Below are 25,972 nucleotides of genomic sequence, written 5' to 3'. Positions count from 1 at the left end.
AGTAAATGTGTTCTGTGGTTTGTATAACTGTTTGTAATTATTTCAACTGTTAAAAAAATGGATATTTGCAATTAGCTAAAGCAAACCATTGACACAATGTTATGCAAACATCTGAGTGCAAAAAAAAAGGGGGGGGGCCCTAGTAAGGTCAAAAATCAAATTAACTAACAGATGTTACTTGTTCACAAGAATGGAAGATAAAGTTATCGAGCAAGATAAGGCAAAAATGTTTCAATGAAAACACGATAAAAAAAAGTTCTTTTCCTAAGCATATTAGACCATTCTTAGTTGGATTGTGTTTGTTATGTCTTCATTTGTGATAGCCATAGTATTCGTTTGTTCAGACAAGTTGTAGGGTCTTACCTTGGTAGCTGACAGTTTCGGCAGTAACTTCCGCCTTCATCAGAGTGTCACATGGTGTTCTGATGAAGGCGGAAGTTACTGCCGAAACTGTCAGCTACCAAAGTAAGACCCTACAACTTGTCTGAACAAACGAATACTATGGCTATTAGACCTTTCTTGTTTCACATAAAACTCAGTTTTGTCATTGGGAAAACTGATCTCAGGAGAAAGGCCAGTACTTAACTGACTGCGCTTGTTAGTATTAGTTTGTCACCATCCTTAAAAATTTGCTGAAGACATTTTTTTCAGAAAATTAATTTTATTATATTTATCTGAAATTCAGGGTTATAGTTGAATTAATGTTTAATTAAGGACATTACACACCAATATGAATAAATATAATTTGACTAATCCAAAATAAATAATTGTTCTGGGAGTGCCAATAGTATTCCAAGGCGTGGTCACATTATGAATGTTGAAGAGCTCCTGCATGCTTGACACTTAATACGGAGCATACAAAGTGATCATCTTGAAGACATTTAAGGATCAGACTTTGATGAAAAAGATCCTTTATGAAGAGCTACCACAGTCCATGCGTGTAAAGTATTGGGGTTCTTTTTATTTATTTTCTATTGCTAACTATTTTTATTGTGGTTGTCTATGTTAAAAATACTGATTGTGTTTAAGGACGAGGATTCCGCTTGATACATGGATTGTTGGGCAACTCGATGAGTGCGCTGTAATTTTGCTGTGCTTGGTTGTGCTTCAGGTTCTTGGTGGATTGCATCATATCCTGCGAAACAACGTGTTTCAACTAAAGATGTGCGTCGACTCCTGGCCTACGTTCAGCACGGCCATCTGCTACCATCAAAACCAGGTAGAGAACGGGATACGGTCCAGTTGGAGGAATTGATTTGCTTTTCTGGTTGACATATTGACATGATCCTCCTATGAAGAATATGCAGATTAGGAGCAGTTTTGTGGAGCTTCCCTCCATGTACAGAGTCTTCTCCAGAAACCAAGACACTTTAAGAAGTCTGCTGAGTGATGACAAACTTATCAGGTGGAGGAATGGAATTAAATTTAGAGGTGTGAAACAGACACATTTGACCAAAAGTAATCCTCAATGGATTGTTTTCGTTCATCTTCGTATGCCAGCGATTGGCAAGATAAAGTCAAACTTCATCCAAAACATTTAATTGTGATCATTGTGAGCTGTTCAGTTTTACATTAACTCGTTACTAATTTTGTTCTTTTGTCTTTTAAGTTCAAATCATCACTCTCAAATCGTCCGCGAAATTGCTTCTCTCGATGGATTCCATGTTGAGGACGTTGGAGTTTATCATTCCTACATCAACTACAGCCCAGAGAAGTTGAACATGCCAGAGTAAGAAGACAAGTCATTGAATTATCTTTGTCATCTTTGTTCATATGCACTTATTCTCTCATTTACAGAAAGACATCCATGCTTGCAATGTCTACTTTGAAGGTGTCCCATGCGGAGCTTGTGGCCCAACAGTTGCCTTATGGAGGAAGCGAGGAGATCAATCGAGTGAAAGCATACATCCAACATCTGCCAAACTGCTGTGTGGTGGATGAGAAGGGACATCCCGTGTCTTGGCTACTGACAGATGAGTTAAATGAGATGAGAATGGCTTACTCTCAACCAAAGTACAGACGGAAAGGTCACTTTCAAGATATGATGCATACTCTGATCCGGCAAAGAATATCAGAAGGTTTGCCTGTCTACTGCCATATCCATAAAGACAACGCGGCCGCTATTGGATTCGTGATCAAGGCTGGCTTCACCCGTGGTGAGGAGACAACCTTCATGTTCATGAGTAAATCTGAGAAGTAAATTATCACCCAAAAATCTGTCTCTGTTTGGAAACCACAGACCTTGAAATAAAAATAAATAAACGCTCATTGCGAATGCCTGTGTAGTCTTTTACAGTCCTTTTCAGTAATAAGATTGCATTCTTTCATTTTCCATCCACTGTTTGTCCTTTACAAGGCCAAAGACGATTCTGTGCCCGTTCCAAAGACCATTTGGGCTTTTAGTTCAACTGAAACACAATTTGGTCATTGGGAAAACTGATGTGATTTTTTATTCTGTCATACATACTTAGGACAGGGATGGTTGACAAGACAGCAGCAGGTGTGCTAGGTCATGCATCTAAGGGTTAAAAAGAAATTTCTAAGGTGTGGTCATATTAGGAAACGTGTATAACTGCACCTGCCCAACAGTTTGATACGGACAGTCGATTTGTGGCCGACAAAATGATCATCTTGAAGGCATTCAAGGACCTGACGTTGATGAAAAATATCCTTCATCGGGAGCTACCACAGTCCATCAATGTAATGTATTGGGTTTCTTTGTATTTGCTTTTTATTGCTACAATTGTGCTACTTGTATTGCACTAGTTTATTTTAAAGTTTCCAGTTGATCATTTGGCAACTCAATGAGTGCGCTGTAATTTTGCTGTGCTCGATTGTGCTTTAGGTTCTTGGTGGATTGCATCATATGCTGCAAAACAATGTGTTTCAACTAAAGATGTGCGTCGACTCCTGGCCTACGTTCAGCACGGCCATCTGCTACCGTCAAAACCAGGTAGGGAAAACGACATGGATCGATTGGAGGAATTGGATTGCTTGTTTGGTTGAGGTCTACATGATCTTGGAATGAATAATTTGCAGAATGGGGGCAATTTCAAGGAGAGTCACGAGAAGTACAGCATCTTCTCCAAAAACCAAAACACTTTAAGGCGTCTGCTGACTGATGACAAACTTCAAATCAAGTGGAGGAACGGACTTGAATTTGAAGGTAGTTGAAGCAGTTTGAAACAAAAACCTTTTACCCACTGTAATTCCCGAGCAGGCAGCTTAGCATCCGTTCCCACTCAATCTGGGTGTGAAAATCATGAATACTGCAAGTTATTTATTGTTTGGTGCGTCTTTTTCATGAACTGCTTTCTTTGTTCAAGCTTGGTTGGTTTCGAAACACTCTAAATTTGAGCTTGGTATTTGACTGCTCCACTAAAATGAAGTGGTATTCAAGTGAGTGTGTTTATATTCTGTTGATTTACACTTGCCTCCAAAATTATTGGAACAGTGACGTCAAAAGAGGGAAAATAGATCACTGTTAGCCTTTATGTAAGGACAAAGCTGTTGACTTTGCTCTGAGCATGTATATCTGCTAGTTAGTCTCCACTGTTTAAAAATAATCTATGGAATGTGATTTACCGTAATTTTCGGACTATAAGTCGCGGTTTTTTTTCATAGTTTGGGTGGGGGGGCGACTTATACTCAGGAGCGACTTACATACATATATATGGGGTTTTTTCACTTTTTTGGGCATTTTATGGCTGGTGCGACTTATACTCCGGTGCGACTTATAGTCCGAAAATTACGGTAGTTTGATGTGATGTATACAATTCAGGGGAAGCCAAAAAATGATTTTGCTCTTTTGTCTTTTTAAGTTGCAAATCATCACTCTCAAATCATCGGTGAAATTGCATCTCTCAGAGGATTCCATGTTGAGGAAAATGGGGGTTACCATTCCTACATCAACTACAGCCCAGATAAGTTGAACATGTCAGAGTAAGTAGAAGACAAGTCATTGAATTATCTTTGTTATCCTTCTTCATATGCACTCATCCCCTCATTTACAGAAAGACATCCACGCTAGCAACATCTACTTTGAATGAGTCCCATGTGGAGCTTGTGGTCCAACAGTTGCCTTTTGGAGGAAGGAAAGAGAACTTCAATCTAGTAGAAGCCTATATCAAACATCTACCAAACTGCTGTGTGGTGGATGAGAAGGGACATCCCGTGTCTTGGCTGCTGACTGATGAGTTCAATTGCCTCAGAATGGCTTACACGCAACCAAAGTACAGAAGGAACGGTCATTTACAGCATATGATGCTTACTCTGATCCGGCAAAGAATATCGGAACGTTTGCCCGTCTTCAGCCATCTCCATAAAAACAACGCGGCCCCTATTGGACTCCTGAATAAGGTTGGCTTCACCCGTGGTGACGAGACAACCTTCATGATCATATCTGATGAGCACATCTGAGTAGTAAATTACTCCCTAAAACTCTGTCTCTGTTTGGAAACCACAGACTTTGGAATAAAAGAGAAATAAATGATCATTGCAAATGCCTGTGCAGTCTCTTACATGTCTAAATGTGTTGTCCTTTTCAGAAATCAGATTGCATTCTTTCATTTCCCATACACTGTTTGTCCTTTACAAAGCCAAAGAGGATTCAGTGCCCGTTCCAAGGGTTGACGACCATTTGGGCTTTTAATTCATCTAGAACACAATTTTGTCATTGGGAAAACTGCTCTGTTTTTTTTATTCTGTCATGATTAACCTTGAATTTTATGCAAAGTGCATATGATTTCCAAATAGAACACACAAGGATTAGCTTTTAATTAAAATTATTCTTATTATATTTCATATAATTAAATCTTTAAGCGAATTATAAAAAAGGTCTTCTAGTAAATGTATTCTGTGGTTTGTATAACTGTTTGTAATTATTTCAACTGTTAAAAAAATGGATATTTGCAATTAGCTAAAGCAAACTATTGACACAATGTTACGCAAACATCTGAGTGCCAAAAAAAAAAGGGGGGGGCCCTAGCAAGGTCAAAAATCAAATTAACTAACAGATGTTACTTGTTCACAAGAATGGAAGATAAAGTTATCGAGCAAGATAAGGCAAAAATGTTTCAATGAAAACACGATAAAAAAAAGTCCTTTTCCTAATTTGGGAGCTTAAGATCAGGGGATGCTTTGAGAATAATTGTCAATTTTTGTCTATGTGAAGCCCTTTGAGACTGCTTGTGATTTAGGGCTATACAAATAAACTTGACTTGACTTGACTAAGCATATTAGACCATTCTTAGTTGGATTGTGTTTGTTATGTCTTCATTTGTGATAGCCATAGTATTCGTTTGTTCAGACAAGTTGTAGGGTCTTACCTTGGTAGCTGACAGTTTCGGCAGTAACTTCCGCCTTCATCAGAGTGTCACATGGTGTTCTGATGAAGGCGGAAGTTACTGCCGAAACTGTCAGCTACCAAGGTAAGACCCTACAACTTGTCTGAACAAACGAATACTATGGCTATTAGACCTTTCTTGTTTCACATAAAACTCAGTTTTGTCATTGGGAAAACTGATCTCAGGAGAAAGGCCAGTACTTAACTGACTGCGCTTGTTAGTATTTGTTTGTCACCATCCTTAAAAATTTGCTTAAGACATTTTTTTCAGAAAATTCATTTTATTATATTTATCTGAAATTCAGGGTTATAGTTGAATTAATGTTTAATTAAGGACATTACACACCAATATGAATAAATATGATTTGACTAAATAATAAATAAATAAATAATAATAAATAAATAATAAATAATTGTTCTGGGAGTGCCAATAGTATTCCAAGGCGTGGTCACATTATGAATGTTGAAGAGCTTCTGCATGCTTGACACTTAATACGGAGCATACAAAGTGATCATCTTGAAGACATTTAAGGATCAGACTTTGATGAAAAAGATCCTTTATGAAGAGCTACCACAGTCCATGCGTGTAAAGTATTGTTTGTTTTTTTAATTTATTTTCTATTGCTAACTATTTTTATTGTGGTTGTCTATGTTAAAAATACTGATTGTGTTTAAGGACGATTTTGTTACTAATGTTGTTCTTTTGTCTTTTAAGTTTCAAATCATCACTCTCAAATCGTCTGCGAAATTGCTTCTCTCAATGGATTCCATGTTGAGGACGTCGGAGTTTATCATTCCTACATCAACTACAGCCCAGAGAAGTTGAACATGCCAGAGTAAGAAGAAGACAAGTCATTAAATTATCTTTGTCATCTTTGTTCATATGCACTTATTCTCTCATTTACAGAAAGACATCCATGCTTGCAATGTCTACTTTGAAGGTGTCCCATGCGGAGCTTGTGGCCCAACAGTTGCCTTATGGAGGAAGCGAGGAGATCAATCGAGTGAAAGCATACATCCAACATCTGCCAAACTGCTGTGTGGTGGATGAGAAGGGACATCCCGTGTCTTGGCTACTGACAGATGAGTTAAATGAGATGAGAATGGCTTACTCTCAACCAAAGTACAGACGGAAAGGTCACTTTCAAGATATGATGCATACTCTGATCCGGCAAAGAATATCAGAAGGTTTGCCTGTCTACTGCCATATCCATAAAGACAACGTGGCCTCTATTGGACTCGCGAATAAGGCTGGCTTCACCCGTGGTGAGGAGACAACCTTCATGTACATCTGAGAAGTAAATTATCACCCAAAAATCTGTCTCTGTTTGGAAACCACAGACCTTGGAATAAAAATAAATAAACGCTCATTGTGAATGCCTGTGTAGTCTTTTACATGTTTCAATGTGTTGTCCTTTTCAGATTGCATTCTTTCAATTTCCATCCACTGTTTGTCCTTTACAAGGCCAAAGAGGATTCTGTGCCCGTTCCAAAGGTTGACGACCATTTGGGCTTTTAATTCAACTGAAACAGGTCCACCAGGTTCTGCAATAGTTTTTTCCCTGCTGTCGTCAGGCTGTTGAACATTCAAACGTAGCATTCCTCTGCACACTTGTAAATACTGCTTTTGTCTCCTGCACTGTTTACATACTTTATCACTGCTGCACTTTGTACTTTATAATTATCTTATTTCATATTTTTATATAGAATGTCACTTTTTTAACCAGCCGAAATACCTCTACATTGTTGAAAGCCGTATGCAACGAAATTTCGTTTTGTACTCACCTAGTGTCGACAAAATGACAATAAAGTTCTGTCTAAGTCTAAGAAACACAATTTTGTCTTTGGGAAAACTTGTGTTTTTTTTTTATTCTGTCATCTTTTTAAAACAATGGTCACACTTGATCAGGACATGGATGATTGACAAGACAGCGACAGGTGTGCTAGGGCATGCATCTAAGGGTTAAAAAGAATTTTCCAAGGTGTCGTTACATAAGAAAATGTGTATAACTGCACCTGCACACCGGAGCTGAACAGTTTGATACGGACAGTCGATTTGTGGCCGACAAAATGATCATCTTGAAGGCATTCAAGGACCTGACGTTGATGAAAAATATCCTTCATCGAGAGCTACCCCAGTCCATTAGTGTAATGTATTGGGTTTCTTTGTATTTGCTTTTTATTGCTACTATGATGCTGCTTTTATTGAACTAGTTTATTTTGAAGTTTCGAGTTGATCATTGGGCAACTCGATGAGTGCACTGTAATTTTGCTGCGCTCGATTGTGCTTTAGGTTCTTGGTGGATTGCATCATATGCTGCAAAACAATGTGTTTCAACTAAAGATGTACGTCGACTCCTGGCCTACGTTCAGTACGGCCATCTGCTACCGTCAAAACCAGGTAGTGAAAACGACATGGATCGACTGGAAGAATTGGATTGCTTGTTTGGTTGAGGTCTACATGATCTTGGAATGAATAATTTGCAGAATGGGGGCAATTTCAAGGAGAGTCACGAGAAGTACAGCATTTTCTCCAAAAGCCAAAACTCTTTAAGACGTCTGCTGACTGATGACAAACTTCAAATCAAGTGGAGGAACGGACTTGAATTTGAAGGTAGTTGAAGCAGTTTGAAACAAGAAACTTTTACCCACTGTAATTCCCTAGCAGGCATTTTAGCATCCGTTCTCACTCAGTGTGGGTGTGAATGTTTGTGTGTAAACATGATGAACACTCCAAGATATTTATTGTTTGGTGCAACTGCTTGTAACCAGCAGTCTTTTTCGTAAACTGCTTTTCTTGTTCAAGCTTAGTTGATTTCGAAACACTTTTTAAATTTGGGCTTGTTATTTGATTGGTCGATTCAAATGAAGTGGTATTCGAGTGAGTGTGTTTCTATGTTGTTGCTTTACACTTGCCTAAAAAATATTGGAACAGTGAGGTCAAAAAGAGGGAATTTTAGCCTTTATGAAAGGACAAGGCCTGCGAGATCATTTTTCATTGCCATCGTTTGTCCATTTAATTTGGCATTTGTTCTGAAAGGACACAAGTGATGAAGCCGTTCACTTTGCTCTGAGCATGTATGTATATATCTGCTAGTTAGTCTCCACTGTTTAAAAATAATCTATGGAATGTGACTTAGTTTAATGTGATGTATACAATTGAAGGGAAATAAAAAACCTATTTTGTTCTTTTGTCTGTTTAAGTTGCCAATCATCACTCTCAAATCATCCGTGAAATTGCATCTCTCAGAGGATTCCATGTTAAGGAACATGGAGGTCACCATTCCTACATCAACTACAACCCAGAGAAGTTGAACATATCGGAGTGAGTAGAAGACAAGACATTGAATTATCTTTGTCATCTTTGTTCATTTACACTCATCCACTCATTTACAGAAAGACATCCACGCTAGCAACATCTACTTTGAATGAGTCCCATGTGGAGCTTGTGGTCCAACAGTTATCTTTTGGAGGAAAGAAAGAGAACTTCAATCGAATAGAAGCCTATATCAAACATCTGCCAAACTGCTGTGTGGTGGATGAGAAGGGACATCCCGTGTCTTGGCTGCTGACTGATGAGTTGAATGGCCTCAGAATGGCTTACACTCAACCAAAGTACAGACGGAAAGGTCACTTTCAAGATATGATGCATACTCTGATCCGGCAAAGAATATCGGAAAGTTTTCCCGTCTACTGCCATCTCCATAAAGACAACGCGGCCGCTATTGGATTCGCGAATAAGGCTGGCTTCACCCGTGGTGAGGAGACAACCTTCATGTTCATGAGTACATCTGAGAAGTAAATTATCACCCAAAAATCTGTCTCTGTTTGGAAACCACAGATCTTGGAATAAAAATAAATAAACGCTCATTGCGAATGCCTGTGTAGTCTTTTACATGTCTCAATGTGTTGTCCTTTTCAGATTGCATTCTTTCAATATCTATCCACTGTTTGTCCTTTACAAGGCCAAAGAGGATTCTGTGCCCGTTCCAAAAGTTGACGACCATTTGGGCTTTTAGTTCAACTGAAACACAATTTTGTCATTGGGAAAACTGATGTGATTTTTTATTCTGTCATACATACTTAGGACAGGGATGGTTGACAAGACAGCAGCAGGTGTGCTAGGTCATGCATCTAAGGGTTAAAAAGAAATTTCTAAGGTGTGGTCATATTAGGAAACGTGTATAACTGCACCTGCCCAACAGTTTGATACGGACAGTCGATTTGTGGCCGACAAAATGATCATCTTGAAGGCATTCAAGGACCTGACGTTGATGAAAAATATCCTTCATCGAGAGCTACCACAGTCCATCAATGTAATGTATTGGGTTTCTTTGTATTTGCTTTTTATTGCTACAATTGTGCTACTTGTATTGCACTAGTTTATTTTAAAGTTTCCAGTTGATCATTTGGCAACTCAATGAGTGCGCTGTAATTTTGCTGTGCTCGATTGTGCTTTAGGTTCTTGGTGGATTGCATCATATGCTGCAAAACAATGTGTTTCAACTAAAGATGTGCGTCGACTCCTGGCCTACGTTCAGCACGGCCATCTGCTACCGTCAAAACCAGGTAGGGAAAACGACATGGATCGATTGGAGGAATTGGATTGCTTGTTTGGTTGAGGTCTACATGATCTTGGAATGAATAATTTGCAGAATGGGGGCAATTTCAAGGAGAGTCATGAGAAGTACAGCATCTTCTCCAAAAACCAAAACACTTTAAGGCGTCTGCTGACTGATGACAAACTTCAAATCAAGTGGAGGAACGGACTTGAATTTGAAGGTAGTTGAAGCAGTTTGAAACAAAAACCTTTTACCCACTGTAATTCCCGAGCAGGCAGCTTAGCATCCGTTCCCACTCAATCTGGGTGTGAAAATCATGAATACTGCAAGTTATTTATTGTTTGGTGCGTCTTTTTCATGAACTGCTTTCTTTGTTCAAGCTTGGTTGGTTTCGAAACACTCTAAATTTGAGCTTGGTATTTGACTGCTCCACTAAAATGAAGTGGTATTCAAGTGAGTGTGTTTATATTCTGTTGATTTACACTTGCCTCCAAAATTATTGGAACAGTGACGTCAAAAGAGGGAAAATAGATCACTGTTAGCCTTTATGTAAGGACAAAGCTGTTGACTTTGCTCTGAGCATGTATATCTGCTAGTTAGTCTCCACTGTTTAAAAATAATCTATGGAATGTGATTTAGTTTGATGTGATGTATACAATTGAGGGGAAGCCAAAAAATGATTTTGCTCTTTTGTCTTTTTAAGTTGCAAATCATCACTCTCAAATCATCTGTGAAATTGCATCTCTCAGAGGATTCCATGTTGAGGAAAATGGAGGCTACCATTCCTACATCAACTACAGCCCAGATAAGTTGAACATGTCAGAGTAAGTAGAAGACAAGTCATTGAATTATCTTTGTTATCCTTCTTCATATGCACTCATCCCCTCATTTACAGAAAGACATCCACGCTAGCAACATCTACTTTGAATGAGTCCCATGTGGAGCTTGTGGTCCAACAGTTGCCTTTTGGAGGAAGGAAAGAGAACTTCAATCTAGTAGAAGCCTATATCAAACATCTACCAAACTGCTGTGTGGTGGATGAGAAGGGACATCCCGTGTCTTGGCTGCTGACTGATGAGTTCAATTGCCTCAGAATGTCTTACACACAACCAAAGTACAGAAGGAACGGTCATTTACAGCATATGATGCTTACTCTGATCGGGCAAAGAATATCGGAAGGTTTGCCCGCCTTCACCCATATCCATAAAAAAAACGCGGCCCCTATTGGACTCGCGAATAAGGCTGGCTTCATCCGTGGTGACGAGACAACCTTCATGATCATATCTGATGAGCACAACTGAGTAGTAAATTACTCCCTAAAACTCTGTCTTTGTTTGGAAACCACAGACTTTGGAATAAAAGAGAAATAAATGATCATTGCAAATGGCTGTGCAGTCTCTTACATGTCTAAATGTGTTGTCCTTTTCAGAAATCAGATTGCATTCTTTCATTTCCCATACACTGTTTGTCCTTTACAAAGCCAAAGAGGATTCAGTGCCCGTTCCAAGGGTTGACGACCATTTGGGCTTTTAATTCATCTAGAACACAATTTTGTCATTGGGAAAACTGCTCTGTTTTTTTTATTCTGTCATGATTAACCTTGAATTTTATGCAAAGTGCATATGATTTCCAAATAGAACACACAAGGATTAGCTTTTAATTAAAATTATTCTTATTATATTTCATATAATTAAATCTTTAAGCGAATTATAAAAAAGGTCTTCTAGTAAATGTATTCTGTGGTTTGTATAACTGTTTGTAATTATTTCAACTGTTAAAAAAATGGATATTTGCAATTAGCTAAAGCAAACTATTGACACAATGTTACGCAAACATCTGAGTGCCAAAAAAAAAAGGGGGGGGCCCTAGCAAGGTCAAAAATCAAATTAACTAACAGATGTTACTTGTTCACAAGAATGGAAGATAAAGTTATCGAGCAAGATAAGGCAAAAATGTTTCAATGAAAACACGATAAAAAAAAGTTCTTTTCCCCAGCATATTAGACCATTCTTAGTTGGATTGTGTTTGTTATGTCTTCATTTGTGATAGCCATAGTATTCGTTTGTTCAGACAAGTTGTAGGGTCTTACCTTGGTAGCTGACAGTTTCGGCAGTAACTTCCGCCTTCATCAGAGTGTCACATGGTGTTCTGATGAAGGCGGAAGTTACTGCCGAAACTGTCAGCTACCAAGGTAAGACCCTACAACTTGTCTGAACAAACGAATACTATGGCTATTAGACCTTTCTTGTTTCACATAAAACTCAGTTTTGTCATTGGGAAAACTGATCTCAGGAGAAAGGCCAGTACTTAACTGACTGCGCTTGTTAGTATTTGTTTGTCACCATCCTTAAAAATTTGCTTAAGACATTTTTTTCAGAAAATTCATTTTATTATATTTATCTGAAATTCAGGGTTATAGTTGAATTAATGTTTAATTAAGGACATTACACACCAATATGAATAAATATGATTTGACTAATCCAAAATAGATAATTGTTCTGGGAGTGCCAATAGTATTCCAAGGCGTGGTCACATTATGAATGTTGAAGAGCTTCTGCATGCTTGACACTTAATACGGAGCATACAAAGTGATCATCTTGAAGACATTTAAGGATCAGACTTTGATGAAAAAGATCCTTTATGAAGAGCTACCACAGTCCATGCGTGTAAAGTATTGTTTGTTTTTTTAATTTATTTTCTATTGCTAACTATTTTTATTGTGGTTGTCTATGTTAAAAATACTGATTGTGTTTAAGGACGATTTTGTTACTAATGTTGTTCTTTTGTCTTTTAATTTTCAAATCATCACTCTCAAATCGTCTGCGAAATTGCTTCTCTCAATGGATTCCATGTTGAGGACGTCGGAGTTTATCATTCCTACATCAACTACAGCCCAGAGAAGTTGAACATGCCAGAGTAAGAAGAAGACAAGTCATTAAATTATCTTTGTCATCTTTGTTCATATGCACTTATTCTCTCATTTACAGAAAGACATCCATGCTTGCAATGTCTACTTTGAAGGTGTCCCATGCGGAGCTTGTGGCCCAACAGTTGCCTTATGGAGGAAGCGAGGAGATCAATCGAGTGAAAGCATACATCCAACATCTGCCAAACTGCTGTGTGGTGGATGAGAAGGGACATCCCGTGTCTTGGCTACTGACAGATGAGTTAAATGAGATGAGAATGGCTTACTCTCAACCAAAGTACAGACGGAAAGGTCACTTTCAAGATATGATGCATACTCTGATCCGGCAAAGAATATCAGAAGGTTTGCCTGTCTACTGCCATATCCATAAAGACAACGCGGCCGCTATTGGATTCGTGATCAAGGCTGGCTTCACCCGTGGTGAGGAGACAACCTTCATGTTCATGAGTAAATCTGAGAAGTAAATTATCACCCAAAAATCTGTCTCTGTTTGGAAACCACAGACCTTGAAATAAAAATAAATAAACGCTCATTGCGAATGCCTGTGTAGTCTTTTACAGTCCTTTTCAGTAATAAGATTGCATTCTTTCATTTTCCATCCACTTTTTGTCCTTTACAAGGCCAAAGAGGATTCTGTGCCCGTTCCAAAGGTTGACGACCATTTGGGCTTTTAGTTCAACAAAAACACTATTTTGTCATTGGGAAAACTGATGTGTTTTTTTATTCTGTCATACATACTTGGGACAGGGATGGTTGACAAGACAGCAGCAGGTGTGCTAGGTCATGCATCTAAGGGTTAAAAAGAAATTTCTAAGGTGTGGTCACATTAGGAAACGTATATAACTGCACCTACCCAACAGTTTGATACGGACAGTCGATTTGTGGCTGACAAAATGATCATCTTGAAGGCATTCAAGGACCTGACGCGAATGAAAAATATTCTTTATCAAGAGTTACCCCACTCCATTAGTGTAATGTATTGGGTTTCTTTGTATTTGCTTTTTGTTGCTACTATGATGCTGCTTTAATTGAACTAGTTTATTTTAAAGTTTCGAGTTGATCATTGGGCAACTCGATGAGTGCACTGTAATTTTGCTGTGCTCGATTGTGCTTCAGGTTCTTGGTGGATTGCATCATATTCTGCAAAACAATGTGTTTCAACTAAAGATGTGCGTCGACTCCTGGCCTACGTTCAGCACGGCCATCTGCTACCATCAAAATCAGGTCGGGAAAACAACATGGATTGATTGGAGTAATTAGATTGCTTGTTTTGTTGAGGTCAACATGATCTTGTCATGAATGATTTGCAGATTGGGAGTAATTTCAAGGAAATCAATGAGAAATACAGCATCTTCTCCAAAAACCAAAACTCTTTAAGAAGTCTGCTGACTGATGACAAACTCAAGTGGAGAGACGGACTTGAATTTGAAGGTGGGATGTGTCTGACTTCATAAAATGTGTCGGACTTCATAAGACCAAGTCGGGTTGTTATGATGCGTCTAATGTGTTGGTGGAGTGTTGGTGGAGTGCCCAGTGCATGTCACTTCTCACTGTCAACCCTCACCGCTGGCTAGCAGTATGCGAACGGGAGAGCCGAGTGCGTAAGTCTCTCCCTGCCAGTACATAGCCTCTCTAACAGCAAGCCCTATGTAGTGCCTCCACGCGGCGACACATGGTAACTGGGTACAACACGGACCCAGGCTAAACTACAAGGGACTCGGAGGAGGTTTGGCCCCTAGACGTGCGGCACGCAGGCCCACCGGTGTGTGGACACGCCCTGGTGCCCACGAACCATCCCCAACTATGGGTTAAATAGTACCACTGCCCAGTGGGCTCCTCGGGAGAGGAATGGGCTAAGGGAGTCAACCCCTACAGAAAATCAATTTCCCCTTGGGTTGGTGTCAGGAAGGGCATCCGGCTGTAAAACGTTTTGCTCCAAAAATTTTCTCAGTATAGGACTCTCAACCACGAGATGGCCATGGACCGTCCCTGGTGGAAGAAAGCCATATTGAGAATCCAGTCCAACCCAGCGGCGCCTGGAAAGCGGACTTTAAACCGATGATGATGATGGTGCAGCAATTGAGGCAAACAGTTTGACTCCAATGTTAATATTTGAAGAAGGAAAATTTTCCTATATACTGATTTGAATTTGCCTTCATTATTATTGAAACAGTTAGTTTTGCTGTAGGCAAAAAAAAAAAAACAAATAGATGTTTAACGTCAAGATTATCTTAATGTTTTAGATCTTCATATTGTCGAGAACGCCTGAGAGCACTTGGGTTGGGCTCTTCTAAGTTGTGTCTTACTAAGTTATGATACGTAAATAGTACATAGAAATAAAAGCTCTAGAATTGATCATTTCACTCACGTTTTTATTTTGATATTAAATGCAAAGATTTTCAGTCAACAACAAACAAACAAATGATCTTACTGTTCCATTTGTTTTGTAGCAGAGTGCAAGTCCTCATCCTTAAGTATGGGCGACGTGGCTTTAGTGGCATGTGAAGGTTCTCTGTTGAGATCATGCATTAATATTGCCGAGCAACCTCAAGTTGCTCCTGGTGCTGCATCAGTGTGTGAATGAGCCGTTATTCTTCGATGATGTGTAGTGTGTGAATGAGGAGACAGGGTAAAATATGCACACATGAACAGATCCACATGAGAGAAGTCCATTTTTCATTGCCATCCTTTGTCCTTTTAATTTGGCATTTAATCTGTAAGCACACGACTGTTAAAGTTGCGCACTTTCCTCTGAGCATGTATATCTGTTAGTTAGTCTCCGTTATTTTAAAGTAATGTATGGAATGCGATTTAATGTGACGTATACAATTGAGGGGACGCAAAAAACGTATTGTGTTCTTTTGTCTATTTAAGTTGCAAATCATCACTCTCAAATCGTCCGTGAAATTGCTTCTCTCAGAGGATTCCATGTTGAGGAAGATGGAGGTTACTATTCCTACATCAACTACAGCCCAGAGAAGTTGATCATGTCGGAGTAAGTAGAAGACAAGTCATTGGATTATCTTTGTCATCTTTGTTCATATGCACTTATTCCCTCATTGGCAGAAAGACGTCCACGCTAGCAACATCTACTTTGAATGAGTCCCATGCAGAGCTTGTGGTCCAACAGTTGCCTTATGGAGGAAGCGACGAGATCAATCGAGTGAAAGCATATATCCGACATCTGCCAAACCGCTGTGTGGTGGATGAGAAGGGACATCCCGTGTCTTGGGTGCTGACTGATGAGTTCCATTGCCTCAGAATGGCTTACACTCAACCAAAGTACAGACGGAAAGGTCACGTTGGCCATTTGCGGTTTACTTTGGTCCAACAAAAAATATCTGAAGGTTTGCCCGTCTTCTGCCAAATCCATAAAGACAACGCGGCCTCTATTAGTATGATGAGTAAGGCTGGCTTCACCCGTGGTGTGGAGACGACCTATCTGATGGTGAAGGCTGAGGGGTAAACTTGCAAATAAAACTATTTGCTTTGAAACCATATACCTTGAATTAATATATATTTATAACAACATCAATAGATGACCTTGATACTAGGTCTACATTTTTGGGCCTCATCATGAATATTAAAACATTCTTCTAATGAGAAAGAGCAGCAGTGTTGAAAATAGCACAAGAAGATTTATCTTTCCAAAGCTACAGAGAGAAAATCTGGAGAAGACAAATTTAGGTGTTGTAATTCGTCAATTAAAGCCAATATATTTTCCAAGTCAGGACTGACTCCCCCCGATTCAAATATAGTTCTTAGTGATAAATTCAATAAAATGGTACTTTGCAGTTAAACACTGGATGTAATGCACTCCTGAAAAATTAAAGGCAGAGCAAAAATGTCAGTTCAACATTCATCTCAGCGACCAAATATGGTTTTACAATCAAGTTAAGGTGGAAGAGATAAATTGGCCTAAGTGGAGCAGCTATTCCCTGCAGTTTGAACAGTGTGAAACAAATGTCCTGTTTGTTTCAACCCATAATAACAAACTATCAGTTCCAATTAGTGTTTGTCTAACCATTCACCTGCAACTTCAAAGTTGTAATCTTTAAATATAACCCAATGTGGGTGGACTGAAGTCCTGCTTGTACTGTATATTAGCATTTAGTGCCTACTATTTCTTTTAAAATGGTAATTTTCACAACAGAGCAAAATGTTAATCAGAATTGTAAACATAGATTCATTGGGCATCTTGTGATGAAAGTTGCAGAGGCTCTTTTAATGTTTTTGACACAATGTCAAATAAAATATGCTAACTGAATTTGGACTACATTCTCACTAAATGCAATTTTGGTGCAGTTACTTTTGTTATCAGTGGTTTCAACATTCGTTTTATACCAGGAAGATTACATGAGAACAAGATGTCCTGTGAAAATATATAATACTATATTTACAAAAGGTTTCTCTCTTTTTAAGACAGAATATCTCTCACAGTAATATGTTTCTAGTTATCGGAGATGTGACATCTTTGAATGAATGTGGGTATGATGAGAATGGAGAGGATGTCTACTTTCTATGTATATGTTATTTTCTTAATACAGTAGATTACCACAAAAAGCTTGTAAAATGATATGTGCAAAACACGTTGACGCTATTGGACGAAAAAAACAAAAAATGCATTCTGTCAGCCCACCTCAGTAGACATCATTTCAGTTAACATCAAAGAAATAACTGCTTATGCGGCTCGCTTCTTTTTTCTTTGGCTTTTTGAAGACTGAAGAGAGAAAAAGATGTGCGGGAAGAAAAGAAGCATAACCTTGATATTAAAGAAATCTGTCCAACTGAGCACAAATGTTGGTTCTGTTAAGTGATGTTTCCAGTTTGATTCCAGTCCAGTACTATTATAATTATAATATTCGGATTTGATATAAAACATGAATATACACTTGAAGGTCTCAGGTGGCAACAGTTTGGATTCTGAAACTAAATGATGATAAAATTGTAACGAGTCTAAGGTCGAAGCGTGGCGGAACGCATTGTGGTTGACATTCAAGGCATCAGTTTAGTAATTTTCTGAACTCCTTCAGCAAAAAAGGCAAGTGCCCTTGAAGAATTTATGTGACAGAGGCTTCCAATTCACTTGCAATTCTCTGCAGATGCACAAGTCCGACTGACATTTCTTATTGAGCTGGTACAAATGGCATTTCCCCAGACAACTTGTTAACTTTTAAAGGTTGATGGATTCAATACACATCTGCCTCAAATAAGCAGTGGATCAGTGTGAAAAACAAAGCTCAGAGATTAGCCGCTGTCAGCTCAAGGATGAGATGTGCAATTTTGAGTGGCAAAATGTGAACGCCATTTATCTGGTGACATGGAACACACTTTATTGATCTACAAGCATTTGTTGGAACCAAGACCCTCATTTGAGAATCTCAGCTACTGAAGTCGCTATCTTTGTTCGCAAGCCCTTTTATATAAACAAAACAAAACCGAAAAATAAACATTAGGCTTTGTGCTTTTATTTAGCAAGTCAAGAATATTAAATCATACACAAACTTTGTTAAAGTATAAATACATACAAAAACTTGGCTGTGTGTTTATAGTCATGGTTTTCTTCGGAGGGCCATTAAAATTGTCAACCCAAGTAAATCTATGAACGTCATATTATTTATTGTATCGGCTACACAACAAACTGATGACTAACTAGTTTTCAAAACAGACACTGTTCGAAAAAATTTAAAAAATATGAATGTAATAAAAATTGCTAGCAATATCTCTATTTTTTTAAAAGTGAAAACAATTTGTTATTTTAGTATTGACATATGAATTTGGTGCACAATTTGTCTTAGCCGGCCACATCAAATGATGTGGTGGGCCGTATCTGGCCCCCGGGCCTTGACTTTGACACCTGTGCGCTACAAGGATGCTAAATTTATTCATTTTTTTAACCACATTCTCTTTCTGCAGCAACCCACGTGTTTCTTGACAGACACTGGGCAGTGTACACAATACTGTCTAAAAGTCGTAAAATATTGTACATTTGATCAGCTTAAATAACAAATTAATCCAGAGTAAAAGAAGTTAATACTCTGTGGAAAAAAAATTCATTGGCAAGGACAGTTTCTTGAAGTTGGTGAACATATTTACCTTTGAGACATTTCTGTGATTAAGGGCTATATAAATAAATCTGACTTATGTTGACTCACAGCTCAAAAGGGAATTTGGCCCATTCCCCTTTACAGAAGCTCTGGAAATCTTTCAAGTTTCTGCTCTGCTGCATAGAAAGATTAATCAGTAAAAATCCAAACGTCCGTGTTCCTGACAAACATTGCAAATAAATCTTAGATACCTGAAAAAATAAGATGTCATCGGGTTATGATGACGTAGATATGGCGGCAGTATGTCAAAAAGGTTATGGGTCCAATTCCATAGCCACTGACCTACATCTGTAACATCATTCTTATTTGAATATTCTTTGAGAAACACACTAAAATCGTTGTGCGCAACATTGGTTATTAACACATTGTGTTAATGTGCTTTAAAAACATAAATGTCGAGGAACAAAAGCAATATGCTGCATGTCTAAAAGTTAACAATTGCTAATAGCCTAATGAAGCCATGTTTGAATTAGCTAGACATTTGCATCTAAGCTTCCACTCAGCCAAGAAAATGTCCCCTAGACAGCCTGCATGGCTTTGTTTTGTATTAAACCCGGATTAGATTTTTGCCATAAAATATGAGCTTTCAGTTAGGCCCTTTAATGAAAACGGTGCACGTGTGTGTGCATGCGTGCGCATGTGTGTGTGTGTGCACACCAAAAGGAGAGTAAAAGGAATGACCAGTTTGTAATCCAAGAAAAATAATTGGACATTCTTCATATTAAAAAAGAAAAATGTTCAGTCCGTATTGAAAACTCAAACTTGTGCAAAGTAGTTTGCATTATATTTTAACTGGCCAGCATGTCTTGCGATTCTAAAAATATTTTTTTTGCATTTTGTACGTCTAGGGCAGCAATGTTGTAAAATGGGAGCTTTAACGAATGCAAGAAAGGCAGAACCAAGGTGTGACGTTTGACACCCAAGACTCTCTTCCTTCGTCGTTACGTATGTTCAAAATTGCCGCTGTCTGCCAAGAATACTATGTCACCCTCAATGATGTTCCCACACGTCTAATTATTTGATTGCGGGATGCCGTCCCTGTCAGTGTGCACAGCTGCACAAACCTCACTCATGGCTTATGTGTAAAAGGCAAAGGCGGATAAATGTCAATTCTACTGTTGCAGCTCCGATGCAGCATTTTGTAGCTGCACTGTGGCACACAAGCAATTCCAAATTGCTGTTCCCGCATTTATGCTGATTGCGATTGACTGCCAACGGTATGATTTATAGATTGAGCGTGACATATTGTTACGGCCTTTGTGATACTAGTTACCGGAGTTCTTTGAATAGACTAAGAGGACAACGCAGTCCTCAGTGTACTGTGTATGGAAGTGTGTGTCGTGACAGCCTTGATGCTGGATCTGCTCAAGGGGGTGCCTGACAAGTAAAGCTGCAATATGATATACGCCAGAAGGAATGAAAGTAGTTTTTTTTTTTTTTTTTTTGCACAAAGCTAAAATATAGGAGACAGGGTGACTGCATGAAGAGTTCCAATAACTTATTCCGGCTTTGGGGCATTGAAATCTTGGTGTGTGAACAAGAGAATAAATAGAAAATAATTATTTGCATTTGTACGTCCTTACAATGCTGCAACAAAAAAATAAAGTAAAAAAAAAGAAAACCCCAAAAATGTATTACTATGCAAATAATATTGTAATAATTGTAAATATTTGATCAGTTCTAAGATTTGATACCAAAATAAAAATAAAAAGTAAAGTAAAAACAGAAGAAAAACAAAACAAATTGAATTACTATGCAAATATTATTGTAATAATTGTAAACATTTGATCAGTTTTAAGATTTGGTACCAATCTAAAAATAAAATAAATAACTAAAATAAAATTAAATAACTAAAGTTTGCTTAAAACCTTGTTCAGCTAATCCATAAAACATTTTTCTACAGTCGTTGGCAAAACATTTCTGTCTTGTACTTTTTCCCTTTAGGGAAATAAGTGGGAAGTAGGTCATGCCTTTTTTGGACTTACCATTTTCTGTTGATACATCATGAATATTTGATGAACGTAAAGTCCCGTGTGGATAAGAGGAAATATCAACGACTCTGCGGAAGTTGTAAAAGATGATGTAAACACAGACTTTAACAGCAGTTAGCAATACTGTAAAGCTACAAAAATGTGTTTTGCATAGCTCTCCAGTTTTCTTACACAATTTGTAATGTCATAAATGGGAGTTTATCATGAATTAATAATAATTTACCAATACAATTTCTTTTTACCTTATCAGATTCGAACTGAGAAAACCAAAATGTTTTCAACATGACCTTAGATGATGTCCTCCAATGACTTCTATTTTTGGACTAAAACCAACACGAAGCGGTGATGCATGTTTTATTATGCATTAATCGAGACAGCGTACATTTTACACTTATGACCCTAAAAGCATCAGGCTTTCCAAGGGCAAAACAGCTATCATTGCACTTTGGAAGATTAATGCCAGGCTTATACATAGGTCACCTTCTCGACTGTAGAAGGACAGCACGGGCCTACGTTTGGAAATATTACTGTATATTCAGTTGAACCTTGGAATGTATGATTGAGTTGTTTGGAATAATTGGAATAAACCAAATTAAAATATATACCTGAAAAAGGCTAACTACTTTGCATTTTAGTAGCAGAGAAAAATCATACGATAATTATGTCTTTTTAACGTCAACCGACGTTGGTTCAAAACAAAATCAAAATGTTCTCACAAGGCGGGAAGGCATAGCCTGCTATTCAAAACGCTACTTATGTATTTAATGGTCAATTTTTGTGCCGCAGGTAGTCAACAATGAAGTAAAAATGGCTGAATTGTAACATTGATCAATTTTAACAAAACCTACAATTTAATGGACAGACCATTGTGCAACGCGCAACTGAGTGTCAGAGTGATATCGACGATTTAATCCATCCTTAAGGTGTACAACATAACAAAGACTGTAGGTGTGACCTTCTCAAATGGTGGAGGACAGTCAAAGATTTATGTCACAGTTGAGAGCTTCTGTTGGGGAGGCTGACAGATGGATAATCCTGTGGTTTAAACTTGGCAAATATTGATCCAGCGGTCCTGCGTTGCAGGCTTGCCGACCTGAAATTGGGTGAAATAGATTATTCGGTAGAGTCAAAAAGAAGACAAATGAGGAAGAGCAAAATATGCTATCTAGATCATCAGACTGGATAACACTGAAAGGGTGCATAAGCGTAGCCCCGTTTGAAGATCTTTATTCGGTCAACGTTGGTCTTTGCATTGTGGCTTTGAATGCATGTCTTCTCATTCATCAAAGCATGCATTATCCTGCCTCTAGTGACATTAACTTTGATAACGTAGCCTCAAATGAGACTTGAAATGAGACTTTGGTGGTTCATGTAATCGAGGTGAGTGATTACTAGTATATTAAAAAAAAAAAATCTGTCAAACTAATGAGTATTTTTAACACCGAAAATGTGTATCAAAGCATTGAGTTTTCGAAGTTTTGCAATATAATATGGAGGCATATCATAACATGATTTCATTTTCTATACTTGTCTTTACTTTAGAATGTATTTATTGTCCACCGTCTTTTGAGTATTAGGCCTTTCAATGAGTAAACCATAACACGCGTCCATTTCTATACTCGTCCTGTTCAGGGTCACGGAGAGCTAAAGCAGTTCAATTCAGGCAAAAGGCCGATGAAACCACGATCAGACAATCATACGCATTCACAGTCACACACAATTGCAAATGTACACAATGAGTAAAAGTATTAATTGGCTCTACATAACAGTGGTGTGTGTATTTGTATGGATTTAAAGAGACACTCATTCACGGGTAATGACATAAATTGACATTAAATACGGTGCTTTTCTAATGCTATATAAGCGTGATGGAAAATAAACAGATTCTCTATACAAAAGGCACAGATGACAGTGTGTGTGCTGAATATCACTGCAAAAGTGGTTTTCCTTTTTTACAAATCCATTAACAATTGCACAATGGTTCACTGTTTACGGCGGTTAAATTGCTTTTTTTTCCATTTTATTTTATGCTGCATTTGAGTTAAATCATAATTGGACATTCAAGCGTATGATTGCAATTCAGCTCACAAGGATTGTGAATAATTTAGTGCTCCAGTGGTGTTTGCATTTCTTCAGTGACATGCGAACGAAACATTGCATAAGTGTGATAACAAGGGAGTGCCGAGAGACGTGGAAACACCTTCGTGGAGGTATGCGACATACTGAAAAAATCATGCGTAACACGTTCCTTCGGATATTACGATCATCGGCACAACACTTTTTGTGCACTTAGCCTTCAGTTCCTTGTTTAAGGGCACCCCAGTGTGTTGAAGCCAAACTGCTTACAAAAGCCGCCGAGAATATTTTCCAAGCTACATTACTTTCATACTAAAAGATGTGCCACTGGCACCGGCTGGTGGCAAATTCAGGCGAGCTCTACATTGCCATTGCCTGTTGGCATAGTAGCAGCAACATGTTAAAATTATTTATAGAGTTATATATTTTTTTTTAAATCATTATAGGTGTTATTTGCTGCCCTCAGTGTCAGGTTGTGTTGCATTGATGATGAAGAGGCAGTGAAGGTCCCCAAGAAATAAGCTCAACTGTAAAAGTTGTTCCTACAGAACAGAGCAAATATGTGCAATGTATTTTTGTCTGCAGAGAGAGAGAGAGAGAGAGAGAGAGAGAGAGAGAGAGAGAGAGAGAGAGAGAGAGAGAGAGAGAGAGAGAGGGACAAGTGTGTGCGTGATTAATGGGCTCTTTTGCACATTTTAGTTCAAGAGATGGATTAGCGAATTATTTGTCAGGTCTCCTGCCTCTCCTTCTTGGGCCCTGCCCCCTTTTTTCCCTCTGTGTGTGTGCAAGTACGTGTGTGTACGCAGGATTAGAGCTAGATGCACTCAATCCTTGTCAGATGCATTCCGAAGCTAGTCCTGAACCCCGCTCGTCACCAGTTTGACTCACTCGGCTACCAAGTGAGCCGCCTTAAGATGCTGTTTATGCCTCATCTAACAGAATCAGTGCTTTTGCTCAGAGTTTTTGCACCTGTACCCTCACCTGGTTTTCCTCATTTGCTGCCCACCTGATCCCATTTTGGTTCTAGTCATAATCACCATTTGCAATCAGCCCTCGTACCAATAGTGTCACGGAACCAGAGCCGCATGTTCTTACACATTGTCACGGAGTGCTACCATGACCTTGGTGAAGTTTTCAGCTAGGATCATGCTGCGGCCCTCCCTACCCCTTCCACAGCCCTTATGATTGTGCCATCGATCTCCAGGCTGGAGCCACTCTCCCTAGTAGATGACTCTATAACATCTTGTGACTGGTAAGAGAGACTATGAAAAAATATCTCCGAATATCTGCTTGCAGGTATTATTCTATCATCGTCCTCCATAGTGGGTGAAAGGGGGAAGAAGGATGCGGCTTTAAGACCTTGCATAGACTAATAAAATCAATAAACTCCCCATCGAGAACAAATATCCCCTTCTATCGATTGATTCAGCATTCGTCCTTCTCCACGGTGCCAGTTAATTCCAAGCTCGTCCTGGACAATGCTTGCCGCCTCGTTTGAATTAGAGAAGAAGATTGGAAGACAGCATTCAATATCTCCATTAAGCCACTATGAATACCTCATCAGGCTGTTTGGGTTAACAAAAGCTCACAATCATGTATTAATGTCCTTTGGGACAAGACTAACAAATTTGTGTTTGTCTAACTTGACAACGTGTTGATTTTGCAGTTGTCCTCTGAATGCAAAGAGCATGAGCCACTCCTGCTCCAGAGTCTGAGACGTCTCTAAAACCAAATTTTTTCTGAGTGGCCTAAACCTACTGACGCCTTTGGTCTCACATCCACCAGCATCCCATTCCGTCGGTTGATGTTGATGATGCAGACTTTGCTTTCAGCAACCTCAAGAGTCAATTTCCATTTGCTCCTGCTCTCGTTTCTCTCTATCCCTTTTGTCAGATCATTGTGGTGGTGGGCACTTCTGAGGTGGGAGTGAGTGCTGCTCTATCCCAAAGGCTGCCCGTAGATGCTACTTTTTTTTTTTCTTACAGTAGAGTCTTCCCAGAAAAGCACAATTACTGTATCAGCAAACGGGAACTCTTGGCAGTGAAATTGGCTCTTGAGGGATTGGGCCAAGGCTATGAACTTTTTTTGTCATTTCCCAGCGTGACCAGCCATTCAGGATTTTCAATAACCACATTTTTCTTTTACTGGATAATAGAAATTACACGCAACAAACTTCATTTGGTAAAATAGGTCAAAGAGCTACCAAGGATGACCATAGCGGTTGTTTTGTTCCCTATAAAACAACTTTAAAAAAGAAAGTTTGTTTTGATATAATTACTATATGATGATAATTTATTTTTCTTCAAGGGCACTGCATAGGAGCTTTGAGTTGAAGCGTTGACACTTCGAGGAAAAAAAAAAAGACCTTGACAGAAAGCTGAGAGTTGCATTTCGTAGCGTTAATTGCTTCTGTGTAGTGTGGCTTTTGTACAATATATTGCAAAATAGACATCCAGTATTGACATCCAAACAATTACTTCCATGTAATACTCCCATAGGTGAGACAACATAAAAATCTCTGGACAAAAGCAAAGATAATTTGCTGACCAAGCATTCCACGCTTATTGAATCGTAAAAAGTAAAAGAAAATATATCGGATCTCTTATGAGTTTATATCTGTCACTTTTATTTTCACACTGTGAATTCAGTGGGGAACATGGCTTCAGAAACACAATAGCTCCAAAATCAAGACTTATATTTTGGATTGCACAGCGCATTCATTTGAGGCTTTAAGAATTACATTATGATTGACATATGAACCCAAAGGATTAACATGATTTCAAGCACCAAATTGTGTCTATTTGCTTTAACGCTGCCACTGTAATGGACTATTGCAAAGCAAAAGCAGATTATTGGAAGACAGCTATTTCCAAGCTTTTGTGCATTAATATCTACAAACAGGAAAAGAAAGACGCCATCTAAGCGCAAACCATATTAGTCAGAACCCGTCTAATCCCACATGCTAT

At 38.6% G+C, this 25,972-nt stretch overlaps 4 protein-coding genes across 6 annotated transcripts; all 4 read left to right on the top strand.

Annotated features, from left to right (window-relative positions):
• The first annotated feature begins 898 nt into the window (after positions 1–898).
• Positions 899–4,506, top strand: LOC119120821 (glycine N-acyltransferase-like). Its single transcript, XM_037248037.1, has 5 exons — positions 899–940; positions 1,112–1,219; positions 3,040–3,166; positions 3,822–3,942; positions 4,014–4,506. The coding sequence occupies exons 1-5, from the start codon at positions 899–901 to the stop codon at positions 4,417–4,419; spliced, it is 804 nt and encodes a 267-aa protein (XP_037103932.1). The 3' UTR covers positions 4,420–4,506.
• A 3,310-nt stretch (positions 4,507–7,816) lies between these two features.
• On the top strand, positions 7,817–9,179 carry LOC119120818 (glycine N-acyltransferase-like). Its single transcript, XM_037248034.1, has 3 exons — positions 7,817–7,958; positions 8,549–8,669; positions 8,741–9,179. The coding sequence occupies exons 1-3, from the start codon at positions 7,817–7,819 to the stop codon at positions 9,144–9,146; spliced, it is 669 nt and encodes a 222-aa protein (XP_037103929.1). The 3' UTR covers positions 9,147–9,179.
• Positions 9,180–9,552: 373 nt separating this feature from the next.
• LOC119120957 (glycine N-acyltransferase-like) lies at positions 9,553–13,327 on the top strand. Of its 2 annotated transcripts, none has more exons than XM_037248246.1 (5): positions 9,553–9,660; positions 9,806–9,913; positions 10,000–10,126; positions 10,610–10,730; positions 12,894–13,327. In XM_037248246.1, exons 1-5 carry the CDS (start codon positions 9,583–9,585, stop codon positions 13,294–13,296), a joined length of 837 nt encoding a protein of 278 aa, XP_037104141.1. In that variant the 5' UTR covers positions 9,553–9,582; the 3' UTR covers positions 13,297–13,327. The 2 variants fall into 2 exon arrangements, with proteins under 2 accessions (XP_037104141.1, XP_037104140.1); XM_037248245.1 differs by lacking the exon at positions 12,894–13,327 and adding an exon at positions 10,802–11,283.
• A 384-nt stretch (positions 13,328–13,711) lies between these two features.
• On the top strand, positions 13,712–17,633 carry LOC119120958 (glycine-N-acyltransferase-like protein 3). Of its 2 annotated transcripts, none has more exons than XM_037248247.1 (5): positions 13,712–13,803; positions 13,949–14,056; positions 14,143–14,263; positions 15,707–15,827; positions 15,899–17,633. In XM_037248247.1, the coding sequence occupies exons 1-5, from the start codon at positions 13,726–13,728 to the stop codon at positions 16,296–16,298; spliced, it is 828 nt and encodes a 275-aa protein (XP_037104142.1). In that variant the 5' UTR covers positions 13,712–13,725; the 3' UTR covers positions 16,299–17,633. The 2 variants fall into 2 exon arrangements, with proteins under 2 accessions (XP_037104142.1, XP_037104143.1); XM_037248248.1 differs by having other exon boundaries at positions 13,726–13,808.
• The last annotated feature ends 8,339 nt before the right edge of the window (positions 17,634–25,972 follow it).

Source organism: Syngnathus acus, chromosome 3 (genome assembly GCF_901709675.1).
Source record: "Syngnathus acus chromosome 3, fSynAcu1.2, whole genome shotgun sequence".
In the NCBI taxonomy this organism is placed as follows: Eukaryota; Metazoa; Chordata; class Actinopteri; order Syngnathiformes; family Syngnathidae; genus Syngnathus; species Syngnathus acus.
Note: the sequence above shows the minus strand (reverse complement) of the source record. Positions and strands in the feature narration are given on the sequence as shown.